Here is a 14,479-nt window from a genome sequence, read left to right on the forward strand (position 1 = left end):
AGAAACACTTGTTTACTGTAACACAAAATAATGATGATTTGGGGAGCTCCGATGAGGTGTTTCCTATACGCGGGGTGTTTCGAAACTGTCTATACAATTAGAGGCATTTCGCGTTGGACATGAGATTGAGAAGGGAGGAATATTTAGGGAGGGGGCAGTAGGGATAAAATTATTGGTCCCATTCCCCAAAAAAAGAAATTCGAGCGGGGAAAATTGTGAGGAATTTTGGATGGGTATCCTAATAAAAGAGGGAAAAGTGATGTCAGAGTATGCAGAGGGTATGTTATAAAGGAGGGTTGGGCCGCGAGGGGTACTTTGGGAATTAGGACGGGGATGGTAATGCTTGAGAGGGAATTTACCCTTAATGATATTTTGTTGGGGTTTTTATAATTTGATACGCAACATCAGATAAATTGTTAATCGTCTGATGACAGAACAATTTTTATCACCTTGACGTTAAACATCGTTTTATGAACACTTGGTATTCGTCAATTCCCATTTACGAAGACTGAAGAAATATGATTTTTGGTTACAAGGGCAGAGGATTATATGATGCCCCAAGGGAGTAAAAGTATTTTGGAGAAATGTGATGTCATAACAGAAGCCGAAGGTGAGGATCATAATCATATGAGCCAAAAGGATACTTTTACTGCCGTGTTGGGTACGATATTCTATGTTCCGAGGCCTGAAACCCTGGCGGATCGATCGATGGCGAGTCAATGGGGACTCGATGGAAGATCGACTAGTCCACTCAGTCGAGGGTCGTTCGGTCATTGGCTGAGCAGTAAATAAATGGTCGATGGTTAGTCGATTAACCGCTGTTGGTAAATTGTTGGTCAGAAGATAGTCGCTCATTGGTCGTTTGCCATTTCATCGATAATTCGCTAATTGAACTGTCATCGACTAGTACTCGACTGCGTACTTAGCTCGACCCATTGCATGATCCATTGAGAAAGCTACGAGTTAGGCAATTCATTCAATCCAACGAGCCAAAAAACCCTTTATTCAATAGTATCGAACTTTTTTCATCACAATTTCTGGAAAAGGAATAAGAGAACCCGGTGTGATGCTGGAAGATCCGGGTTCAATTCCAGGCTCGATTGAAATGGAATCTTTTTCTCTCTAATTCTAATTCTCTTCGAGTTTTTAGCGCTAGTACCGTAGGTAAAATAAATCATTTCGTACGAGTACAGAAAGGTATTTTTCGCCTCATGCAATTACCTCATTCATTTTTGCTGGAGCGATAAAGTTTCCACGAACCAGAAACTACTTTCTTGCACTCATAACGAAATCAGGCTCCTCTCATTCAGTTAATGTGGCTGTTAAGTTTTTATTTCTGAATATTAGAAAAAGCTGAACAACTAACACCAAAGCAAATTTTAAAATCAAAATTTGATACTTGGAATTAAGGTTTTGGATCTACAAAAAAGAATGAAAGGTCATATCGGCAAAGATCGCAAGACTTGTGCCAAGACTCATAAGGGTAGGAATAAGGGTCTAAATAAAAACCATGGTAAAATACAAGGAAAAAGGGAACAGAATTATGGAGAGGATGAAGCCCTGAATAAGGACCAAAAGGGTCAGAGGAATGGTCAGGCCAGGAGTGAAGGTCACGTAGGGAAAAAGGAACCTCAGAATAACGTTTATCGCGATCATTCGACGCTTGCTCTGTATTATCCAACTAAAGTAATTTTAAGTGATTATAATTATGCAATCGAATAAAGAATCTGAAATTAAGACTAAGGGATGATGGATAAAAATTAAAAATTGGAAATAGAGGGTCGAAATAACGGTAGTAGGAATCAACAGGATGAAAATGTAGATCTAAATTAAGGTCCTGAAGGTAAAAATAAGCGGTAGATTAGGATGATACGTGGAAGGTCAATATAAGGGCCACATCAACATTTGATTGCGTTTAACAAATGTTTACTGAATCGAGGAATGTCTTCTTTTTCGTTAATTATTCAATTGAGATATCATAACATTTTAGAAAAACTGATTGCTTTTAGAGTATAATAAAGTTAATCATATATCACTATTAATGATTTCATAAAAATCATAATTCACGAAGTGAAGATTATAAGCTACGATCAGAGGAATTTTTGAAATGAGATATTCAGTTAATTTTTGTTGAATGGTTTGTTTTTAATTTACTAAGCAAAAATTCCTTCGGGCATTATAATACATAATTAATGTACAATACTTTTCGAGCATTGTTTGTGTTATTTGTAATATTTATGACTAAAAAGAAAAACAATCTCAATTTCCATAAAAATGGCTGTGCTACTGGCAAATTAATCAACAACAATCATTAAAAAAGGGCGAACGGCAGCGCATTCTCAAAAAATAAGTTCAATCTATAGTGTAAAAAAATCAAAATAATAAGGGTATTTAAGTATTTTAATACATATCATTTTTCATATTGTACTAGATATCCTTTAACAGTTAAAACACCTCGACATTTAACGTGCACTTGGTATTTAACGACCCACTGAAGTTTAGCAGGAGCCCCGACGACGTCGGCCAACGAATCTTTACCCAGAAGTTCTGAAAGAAGAAATCGGCGCGTCACTCGTAAATTATTGTAAGGTATGAGAGAAGGACATGAGTAATGGATTTAGGCCTTACGATATGGATCGTTGTGTGTCAACAACTGCACATCGTGCTCTTTCGTAAATGTTTGGAGGGCTGGTGGAACCACACAGCAAGAGGCGAGATTTATTTGCACGATGCTTGGTCGGACCTGGGTGATAAAACATATTTGCATTGAATATTTACTTTTCCATCCTCTTTCGTCCCACGAAAATTAATTATTAAACGTTGAATGTTTCACCAATATTGGGGGATCGTTGGATATACTATAAGTATTATTATAGTTATTTTCATTATATTTGATACGTGATTCTAGTATATTCGATTTTCAATTGTAAAGACCATAAGAAATTGATTCCCCATCATTTTATTAGGTACTTTATGTAGATAAAGTAACACAAAAACGTTCATCATTAATATACACACTCAACCTCTTATAAATGACGGAAAATTTTCGAAAACTATGTTATTACAGACAGAACAAACATCGATACTATTGATACTTTGAATATCTGACGCTAATTACCCATTGGTTCACAGCTGTCGGCGGCTAATTTGAATTCAGAACTTGTTTAATTTCGAGATTTTCAATCAAGATTTCTATCATTATACTGCATATTATGCCATAATGTTAATAATTCAGTAGATTTCTAGTGTTTTTTGTTTGTTCACTTATTGTTCCTTCCCTTGACCTTGGGCATTTCCAAAATAACTCTGTTCCGTCAATTACTGACTATTCGATAACCAACTATAGTCAATATTTCACCAAATTCATTTATTCAACAAAAATTTTGAATAAATTATTTTGCTGGCATTCAAAATAATGTCAGGAGCGGATCAGTTAATGAGGGATTAGGGTCCCTGTGGTCATCTCATCAGGAAGTCATAATGGCGCAGCCATCTTACGGTCATTTTTTGAAACATTGAGAACACATATTGAAGCTGAACGCTTTTAAACTACGTGACCGACCGCGCCCTACAGTGCGCTGTAATGATAAAAAACATGAGTAAAAATTAAAAAATTAAATGATTGCTAAATTTAAATTAGCCACCTCAGACGATTGAACCAATGAGGAATAAACGTGAAAGACGTTTGAGATATCGATAATCTTGATGTTAGTCCTTTTTATGATGGGAGGATTAAATCTATTTACAGTCGATGATAGATCCTTCGGGAATTTATTTTCGATTAATCGAATGTACTTGAACTAAAAATATTATTATACTTGTTTTAGGTATATAATTATATTTATGTACTTAAATCAAATATCGACCATTCTTCATTCAAATGTATTTTGTTCTGTGTGGCTGAGTTGGCTGTCATGTCATTTGGTTTTTCTTCTTTGATGGAACTGTGATAAGTCGTGTTTACCGTAAAGCCGTAAAAAATAAAGGGAACCTTCATGACGAATTTCAAGTTGATCAATCAATTTTTCAAAGTCCTAGCGTGCCAGCTAATATTTTTTTTTTGAAGGATACAAAATATTGGGAAAATCCATCAAGAGTTCGAAATTTTTCTGCAAAATTTGACAAAATCATTTCTAGACAAGGAAGCGATGGAAAAATATTCGATAATTTTTTAGCATTAGCGGCATTACTACTGATTATTTTTCCCATCCAAATCTTGGCCAATAGGATTGCACCATTCGACGTTATTTTGTATAGTCAACACGGTATTTCAGCGGATATTCTTGGAAATTTCACTGGAAATTTTGCATGTTGATATATATAAAAAAAAACAAATGTTGAAGTAACCCTCAATTGTATCTGACAGATTAAATGGCAATTCGTTGAAAATTATGTCTCATGGTGCAATTCTATCGGCCAAGATTTGGATGCAAAAAATAATCCCCCGAATACCACTCGAACTTCGAAATTATCTGATATTTCCCTCAAGGTTCCCTGCAAACAAATAAGCTCGTCAAGTTTTCCAGAAAAATCACTCGCGCTTCGCGCTCGTGATTTTCAAACTGGAAAACTTGACACGTTCATTTGTTTGCAACGAACCTATCGGGAAATATCCGATAATTTCGGAGCTCTTGTGGTATTATATGCGATTATTTTTCCCACCCAAATTTCAGCCAATAGAATTGCACCATTTGTTGATATTTTGTATAGCCTACCTCGAATATCAGCGATTATTTTTCCCACCCAAATCTCGGCCAATAGGATTGCACCATTCGACGTTATTTTGTATAGTCAACACGGTATTTCAGCGGATATTCTTGGAAATTTCACTGGAAATTTTGCATGTTGATATATATAAAAAAAAACAAATGTTGAAGTAACCCTCAATTGTATCTGACAGATTAAATGGCAATTCGTTGAAAATTATGTCTCATGGTGCAATTCTATCGGCCAAGATTTGGATGCAAAAAATAATCCCCCGAATACCACTCGAACTTCGAAATTATCTGATATTTCCCTCAAGGTTCCCTGCAAACAAATAAGCTCGTCAAGTTTTCCAGAAAAATCACTCGCGCTTCGCGCTCGTGATTTTTAAACTGGAAAACTTGACACGTTCATTTGTTTGCAACGAACCTATCGGGAAATATCCGATAATTTCGGAGCTCTTGTGGTATTACATGCGATAATTTTTTGAATATTTTGGTAAACAAACGACACTTAACCAAATAAACCTCTTTTCATGTCATGGCACAATTCTCTTGGCCGAAATTTGGATAGGAAAAATAATCCCCTGAATACCACTCGAGCTTCAAAATTATAGAATATTTCCCTCTAGGTTCCCTGCATACAAATGAAGTCGTCAAGTTTTTCAGGAAAAATCACTCGTGCTTCGCACTCGTGATTTTTTAGCCTGAAAAACTTGACTCCTTCATTTGTTTGCAACGAATCTATCGGGAAATATTCGATAATTTTGAACCACTTGTGGTATTATATGTGAGAATTTTTTCCAAAAAGTTTGTGCAAATTTTCCATTACTATCACATTTTTCTCAGATTTAAATTGTGGAGATGTTTAAATCGTCGTTCCGTCAATTGTCATTGATAGAATCGATATATGGGGAGCTCAGTATGAAAAAGGCTGACTTCGGAGGTACTGGACTTCTCTGTATAGGCATATACTTAATTAAATTTGGAATATTTTGAGACGTCATACGTCCCCCTAGATGGGAAACCCGCGGAGTTATGGCCCTCCAGAATTTAAAATGCAAAAAACTGTGCTTTGAGAAAAAAGAAATCAAAGTTCAAGGTACAAATATTTCGAGTTCTACTCGCAATATAAACCATCGTCTGAATAATAAACCATCGTGTTCTCGGAGATGTATCTTTCAGTGAAAAATTTGAAGACTTTGAACCAAAATTGAAAATCGCAATTATCTCAGAAACTAAAAGTGACAAAGTGGGCCCTTCTCATGGGGACGCCCACATATACACTTTCGTCACCTGGAAGATTAGTCCCCGAGGGCAGCAGTTACTGGAGTCTCCAGCTGATGACTCGTTCTCAAATGAAATACTAATACGCAGTGATTCATTTTTACTGATCTAATATTAATTAAGTTAATCAGATAGTTCAATAGATGCAACTTCTGAATGTTAGTATAGAATAAACAAATATAGCTCGTCAACATCTCGCGAAGAGTCACCTAAATGTTAACAATTTCTCTTAACGTTTCGTAACCCTTAAAAATAATGAATTAGTGTTTTTAATTGCATACTTTTACCACAAATATATACATGCAACCATTTAAAACTACTTCGATAATGTAAAATTTTTTCACTATTTTCGGAGACGGAAAAACCAGAGAAAATTATTTAGCGAAAATCTTTCCATGCGGTTCCTTTTTTCTGGATTTTCTTCACATTAAAAAATCTTATATGCTATAAATATGATCTATTAATATTCAACTTACAGTGGCCCACTCGTACAATTTGATAAAAAGTTCGGTATCAACGTTGCTGAATCCAACATGGCAGATTTTCCCATCATTGACATATGTTTCAACGACAGGCCAGAGTCTCTGAAGCTGTGCCAGTTCACTCTCAGTGTTTTTAGCTTCTCCATATGCCAATATCAATGTTTCGATGCGGTCTGTATCGAAAATTTTGAAACCTGAAAGACAAAACGAAGAATTTAGTTGATATTTCTTAAAACGAAACATTGAACGATCTAACGAACTGCCTCATACTTTCATCTATGGCCTTTTTTAACAAGTCTGGATCTGCTGAGGGCATAAATATCTTCACTGTGATCTTCAACTCCTTCCGGTCTTCGAGAGTTGTAGGGTCAGTTCCGTTGGTCTAGAAAAATGACATTGAATAATTACGATGTAAATGGGATAACATTTTTTGAAAATTAAAAAGTTGAGGTTTTTACAGAGGATGTAGGTGAAAGCCAAAAATTCCTCTTTAAAATAGCTGAAAATAGTCATTTTTTTCCTAATCTAATCACATTTAAAACCTCAAAAGAATGATTTCACGCACTCGAAAAAATTAAAGTTTCATCGATTCGTCGAAAAATATTCGAATTGAACATTTTCGTCACACAATGCATGCACATTCTCCTTTCCCCCACTCACATACGCACCCATTATTTGATAAACATCAGAAATTCTGATAGTTATTAGCTCTAGAGACATCCAAAATTCAAATTTTTCATTTATCAAAGAATTCCTAGCATTCTGTAATTGCTGAATTGAAATGAATCGATACTTACAGCGTTTGCAGCGTGATTTTTCGCCTGCGATTCCCTCAAAGTAATCTTCAACGCTTCGACAAGCTAACAATTAAACAAATTAACAGAAAATTAAATTGACATTAAAATGAAATTTCGAGGATATGGAATGAAACCAAGGTTGACCCTCCCTCCAAGGCGCATTAGAATAACAAGTAAACTACTTGAGATTGGAATGTTTGACATAACCTCAATACCAACAATGCTCTTATCAACATCTGAGGATTTTTCATAGACAAGCGATTATCAATAGCACGTCATTATCTTGGTGACACGCAAAAATGACTGATATTTTGAAAAAAATGACTGACTACCTCCTCGTTGGTATTTTGTCCCACTTTTAACTTCAATTCATTGAAAGACAATATATTTCCAGTGTTGATCAATACACTTGATGGCTCCATTGTTACCCAAGTTCTTGGTGGATAGTTTTACGTTTATGATTTTGACGGCTGTCCAGCGGTTACAGCGGTCACGCGGCAACTGGAGCTCTATGATGAGTCGCACCTATTCATATCTATACTGCGCTCAATTATTTCCTTGAACTCAATGACTTGTAAATTATGTATTTCCAAATTTTTTTCGTGGAAAGTCACGTTTCTCCTGAGTTATTACTGAGAACGAGAAAATGTTTACGTTGGCTATTGCACATAGACATGCAATAAAAGTAAAAGAGTAAAATATTGGTCTAAAATTTTGATAAAAAATAGAAAAAACTTATCGTGAATGATTATTTTGCAGTGGTTATTCACTTATTATTAATAAATATTTTCTTTGCTTATGGCACTTTGATGTGTAAGAAAATCAAAATGAAACAATTTTCATTGTTTTCTGATTATGTGTGAGAAATTATTATGGATACTTATTGTCTAGGGATTATTGACAATAAATCAAGCGATGTTTACTTTTATTATCGTATATTAATATGGAAATAAATCGCCATTGAACAGTGCTGATTTTTTCCAATCTTGCTTACTGATTTCTGCAATTAAAAGTTTATTAAAAATGAAGACAAATTCATTGAGAACAATTACTGTCGAGTGATTACTTACAATGAATCAATAAATGGTTACTTTAACTATCGTTTATTGATATGGAATAAAACCACAACTGAACACGTTTCATGTTTTCCAATTTTCTTTACTAATTTCTGGAGAAAAATACTTCCTCCTGATTACCAAACATTAATCAATACTCATATTGGTAATTGCAGGTTGATTTGCAACAAAAGCAAATTCGAACTGTTCTTGTTTTAAAAAAAAAATTTTTAATCATTTTGTGATGTGAAAATATGATGGAAGTACAGATGACATTAAAAATTGAAAACTATTTTTTCGTGTTGGGTTAAGTGCGGTCATAAAAAAACCAATCGGATAGGTATCATTATGTGTTGAATACGGCTATAAATTGTGTAATTTTTCCGGTACCAGTCAAGCATCATCAATGTCTTACGCGATCTCTTGTTTTTCATTTTCCTCGAATATTATGTTTTCAATAAATGTATTTTTCCTCACTTTAACAAAACTCGACTGTTCTCACTTCAGAATTGAAATTGAAATTTTTTAAAATGATTGTTTATTTAAGGAATATCAATATGAGATAACATTAAGCAATTAATTATTTTCCTAAAATGCATAAATCCTCCCATAGAAAACATAAATGAATTCTTCTCTTCAAGTGCACTGTTTACAATTATTGTTCACAATCTGAAATTAATTTCTTTTTTTTATACCACATGTCCTCATTGTAATAATAATTAATTTTGGATTAATAACCTCAGACAGGTGGAGTATATATTAATGCAATATATACAATAGTAATAATCCTCTCATAATGAAATATGAATACATCAAACTATATTTAATTACTTAATTTAATTTCATGAATTAATATCATAGACTACATAGACTACATATATTTAATTGCATACAATTAATATCTTATTAGAACATTTTTGAGTTGTTTCGGAATATTTTATGGATTTACCACACCACGATTTTTCTAAATCAATTACTCCACATAATAATTGGAGGTAATGGGCACAAAAGAAATGTCAATAAAAAAAAAGTACTATAATAAAAAATTTTGTTGAGGGATAACTAAAAGGCTTTCTAAAAAATTTGTAAACATTCAAAAAGAAAATGGACAAAGATAAACGTACTTGAGTGTAACTAGAATAGTAAAAAAAATTATAACACCGACGTGAAGGGGAACAGAGACCACAAAATCCATAAAAACGATAAAATAATAAAACTACAACTATTAACATTTCTAATATTTATCTTTTTTTCACGCTGTTGACAATTATTTGACGTGATCCTTTAACGCATTATCACGAGTGATAAACGAAATTCATAACTTTGTCATCAGATCGGTGGGATAATTGGTTAAGGATTTTCAGTAGAAAAATTCGTCAAGACTTCTTTAATTAGTTTAGTGTCAGTATTATGAATATATAAATATATTCATAATTATTTACATTTATTTAAATCTTTTTAAAAAGAAAATGTGCCTCACAACTTGAACTTCTATGGCTATCAGTTCTCGCCACTGTCGCAACATAAAAATATATTTTCTAAAGCGATAAATATTTTCGATATCACAAATTGTCGAAGTTCAGATGATATTAAACACTAAAATTGCTTTCATATCTAGAATGGCTGTCTAAAATCGTAATAACAACCAGTTGAATGAGAAATTACGGCCACGAGGACATTTTAAAATGCCCCAAGAAATGGCGGGAAGAGCTATTAGTGGCAATCTTCACTCAATACATTTCTTCGTAACTAGGTGCACAGTTGCACTGATAAAGCAAAAATAGTGTCATTATCATCGATTGATCGTAAACCGCAAGCATTACGGAGGGTCATTTTTGAGTCGAGTGAATAAATAAATCGAACAAAAATGCCGATTGATTTTGCAGCGTTTGCTTACGCAGCCTCTGTTGCCGGCGGTGGAATTTTAGGCTATGTAAAAGCAAGTGAGTTTGTCAACAATATTGACTGCCCGATAAATACATAACAACAAATTCTGAACTTTTTTCTCTGGTAATGAATATTGGTGATAGGATATCACTGCCTCACTGGGAGCATCTTGACAGAGCATTTTTAACGATGACTTGCTCATTCTGTTGCATTCCAATTCGAAGTTTATAATCCTTTATTTTTACGTTTTTCTGGTTGTGCCTAGAAATTATGTGGAATGTCATGAAATATGGAGACATGATGGTTTAATTAGAAAATGTATTTTTATTTATGTTGTTTAACTTTCAACAAAAAAAAGTTGAGAATTCAGATCTTTAGCTGCAAATTTTACAGCATTTATGTACAATTTTCCCATAATTAACCTTCAAAATTGCGAATTTTGTAGCGCATACACTGACATAATATTAAAAACATTATTCTTAGCGTTTCATAACATTCTAGGTAACTTGCAATTGAACTTAGAAAATTGAAACATCCGTCAAAGACAGCACTTCCATTCGGAAGCTGAAGAAGTAAAGTTAAAGCTCAAAATCTGATATTTTGTGACACAATTGACATTATTTATAATTCAATTAAGATGGAATTTCAGCTCAATGGTTTTTGATATGTAGTAAATTTTGGAAAAATCATTTTTCTCAAATTTTTTCGATTTGGAAGCACGAACTGCGACTAAATTAAATTCGATTAATGCAAAAATTTTCTTTGTAGTGATATCCGTAAAAATAAGTCGAAATATCGGACGTTAACGAGGGATAACTCCTGGTCGTTATGATTAGGTTTGAACAAATTGAGATAGTACGTCGAATTACGGTACAATTCTAGGTTTATCTTTTTAAAAGATGGTGTATATGGGAAAAATCGAATTGGGACAATATCATTTCAACTATTCGTTTTTTAAAAGCTCATCGTGGTGTTCTCTATCGAGATTATTGGAATATAAGTATAGTTCAATAAATAAAGGAGTCTCTATGGCAACAACATACCCTACGATCTGCTTAATTGTCACGAGGAAGGCACCTTTCAACAAAGGAACCGTCCTCCAGAGAGTGAGGGCACAAGGAAAGGTTTGGTCAAGAAAGAAACAATAGTTTTATGACCACAAAGGCACCCAGCCCTTTGTATAAAATTTAGCATTTGCTTTGGATCAGCTCTGTCTTCGAGTGTGAAGTATAACCGATCATAAATTAGGGCTTAGCCAGAACTATCTCCCCAAAAAGTTATAAATCGGGGTCGAGTGATTTTTGTATGACCTTGAAACCAGTGTTCAAACACCCAATAGAAATCGATCAACGTATCAAAAAGATCCTTCAGGAAATTTTTAAGATATGAGCACTTTTAAAAATATATTTTTCATAGTCTAAATGTCGTTGTAGCACGCGTAAATATAATGATAGAAAGCAGAAATTTTAGCTACTAGATAGTGTCATTGGCTGATCTTTGTATCTAAAATTTGAGGCCGATGGATTCCGTAGTGCTTGGTACCAAATAAATCAAAGGAGAAAGAAAAAGTTATGAAAAATGATAAATTATAACTTTGTCGATGATTTTTGCATAGGGGAGGATTAACTAGTTTTGGAGAATAATAATTGTAGTGGATTGTCTTGTTACTCTGTTCAATATAGTGAATGTCAGATAAAATATTGCGACAGTGCAATAGTCATACTTTTTATTTTCGTTTTCTACATTGAAAAACGTGAGGAAGCATAAGGATAGGAATTCACTTGACTTAGAAAGTGACGAAATTTTAACAAAATTTATAAGGATTTAATATGGGACTGGTAATCGTAACGCTTAGATATTGTTCCATTGAAACAGAATCAATCCCCTCGTTGGGTGCTGGACTACTCTTTGGGTCCATACTGGGGTATGGAGCATACCAAACCTCTCAAGACCCTCGAAACTGCGCTGTTCTCCTGGGGACAAGTACCGCTCTGGGTGGAATCATGGGGTATCGTTTCTATAACACGAAGAAAATAATGCCTGCTGGTATGATTTGCGTCATAAGGTAAATATCCTCATTCTTCAAACAACAGATTTTACAAATTATCGATCACCTGTAATTTCTTCCAGTTGCGCGATGGTCGTTAGAATAATTTGGAGGTCCTTCCAATCTCCTGAAGCACCGCTGAAAGCTGATTAAATGCCACAGACAAATTCTTCGGAAATAGGAGAGAAGTTTTATATACCAGTGAAAGAAAAGCTTAATATTGTTTAACCGGTAGTTTAATCAAGGGTAGCGATTGTGGAGATTATTGTAAATCATAGGAGAGGTTTTGATATGTAAAAAGTTTATTTGTAAAACATTTTTGCTTTAGTAAACTGATTTTCAATTATAAAAGTTTTTGTTGGCAAAATATTTAAGGTTATTTGATGCAAAGACCAATTGTAATTAATTATGTGATGAAACAATCAAGTCACTGGGAAAAAATTTCGTTAAGGAAACTAATAAATATTATGGAAAAATTTATTGCATTCCTATTGAAGTCCCGTTCCAAATTCTATTAGTTCCGGTTTTATTGCAGCCGAATTTGGATTCTGTTTAATGAAGATAAATTTCACTAAAGTGGGTAGACATACTCTGGTTTATCAATCCATACACAAGAGATATATTAGTTACTACGCACATTCGTACTTATCGAAAAGGAGTAAATGAGCTGAAATTATCAAAATTAAATAATTACCAATTCGGAGCGAATTAGAATTTATTGTAGATATAAATTTAATATTTCAGCTTGATTAGCGACGATGAGTGAACTTCCGGATATGTGTGAGTTCAGATTATATAATAATTAATCGTGTCACATTACGACATTATGGGAAATAGGCCTGCGAATGAGTATTGATTTGAAACAAGTAAAGCAAGTGGAACTTGAGTTCAGCTTTTCCATTTTTCTAAAAAACTTATCTTATCAAACTATAAAGAAAAAATGTCCAATAAAGAGCATTTTGTTTTTTGAAAAATGTACAACTCGATATTTTTCTTGATGGAAGATACCTTATTGTTAACAAATCCGACAAGAAGACTTGAAAAATTTTGCCAATGAATTTTTATAAAAATTTATTTCATAGAATCGACTGACTAGAATATTTTCTGTTAAATTGTACTATCAGCCGTAAAATGGAATCAAAGTCGCCGAGAAAAATTACTTTAATTCGAAGTTACTGGAAAGCGAATAGAATTTCTCAGTGGTAATACCCCAAGACCTTCAAAATTATCGGATATTTCCCGAGAGTTTCGTTGCGTAGCAACGAGAGGGATAAGGTTCGCAGGTTAAAAAACCCGAGCGCGAAGCGCGAGGGTTTTTCTGCGAATCTTATCCCGATCGGTGCTACGCAGGGAAACTGGAGGGAAATATCCGATTAATTTTGAAGGTCGAGGGGTATTTGGCTGGATTATTTTTTTCATTCTAATTTCAAACAATTAAATGTGTGGCATTTCACGTCATATAGTATGGTTGTTCACTCGTAGTCATGGCTTCTCCAGCGTATATTTTTTGTCTGCACAAAATGCAGAGAATTATTTCCAAATTGTGGCTTTTGTCTTCACTGTATTATTAGGAACATTTTAAAAAATTTTTTGATCAATAATCTCCAAGGATTCCCGTCCAAATCTGCTCATGTCGAGGTAAAGTCTTTGAACTTGATTTTTTGTAATGACAGTTTTGGGGTTTGAAACGCGTACAAATTGTTTATCGGATATTTTCATTGCTTAGCAACAAACAGGGAAATATCCGAAAAATATCCGAAGTAAAACTCTCTTACTTGTACCACGTGACGGGAAATGCCACCATTTGATTGGTTGAAATTGGGATGAAAAAAATAATCACTAAAATTTCACAAAAAGTTTTATACGTGTTTTGAACCACAGCGAATTATTTCAATTGTTGTGCAATCAATCGATACTTAGGATCTATTTTAAAATCGGCGGGAAAGATAGAAGCAGCACGTGACTCTCTGTTATATCCCTCCCTCGATAACTTATCCCTTGATTCAATTCCATGAACGTCAGAATTTCACAATTTAAAACATTTCCCAAACATCTCTATGCAATTTTTCATTTTTCGAAGAAAGGAAATATTTTCAACAACATTAAATAGCAATGAAGTGTAATAGAAATGATTCGACAGTTATAAATAAATTCCACATCAGTGAAAATTCCCGCCGGTGAGAACGTTCTGAAATTCATCAGTAGACTCCTGTTGCTTGTG

General features: G+C 33.9%; 2 protein-coding genes across 2 annotated transcripts; one reads left to right on the forward strand and one right to left on the reverse strand.

Moving 5' to 3' along the window:
• Positions 1–2,124: 2,124 nt before the first annotated feature.
• On the reverse strand, positions 2,125–7,789 carry LOC135169813 (glutamate--cysteine ligase regulatory subunit). The gene is made up of 6 exons (XM_064135124.1): positions 7,602–7,789; positions 7,270–7,332; positions 6,743–6,854; positions 6,467–6,666; positions 2,629–2,743; positions 2,125–2,547 (listed from the first exon to the last, which is right to left on the reverse strand). The coding sequence occupies exons 1-6, from the start codon at positions 7,689–7,691 to the stop codon at positions 2,411–2,413; spliced, it is 717 nt and encodes a 238-aa protein (XP_063991194.1). The 5' UTR covers positions 7,692–7,789; the 3' UTR covers positions 2,125–2,410.
• Positions 7,790–10,053: 2,264 nt separating this feature from the next.
• On the forward strand, positions 10,054–12,735 carry LOC135169814 (transmembrane protein 14C). Its single transcript, XM_064135125.1, has 3 exons — positions 10,054–10,267; positions 12,087–12,276; positions 12,342–12,735. The coding sequence occupies exons 1-3, from the start codon at positions 10,192–10,194 to the stop codon at positions 12,409–12,411; spliced, it is 336 nt and encodes a 111-aa protein (XP_063991195.1). The 5' UTR covers positions 10,054–10,191; the 3' UTR covers positions 12,412–12,735.
• Positions 12,736–14,479: the final 1,744 nt, after the last annotated feature.

This window comes from Diachasmimorpha longicaudata, chromosome 15 (assembly GCF_034640455.1).
Source record: "Diachasmimorpha longicaudata isolate KC_UGA_2023 chromosome 15, iyDiaLong2, whole genome shotgun sequence".
NCBI lineage: Eukaryota > Metazoa > Arthropoda > Insecta > Hymenoptera > Braconidae > Diachasmimorpha > Diachasmimorpha longicaudata.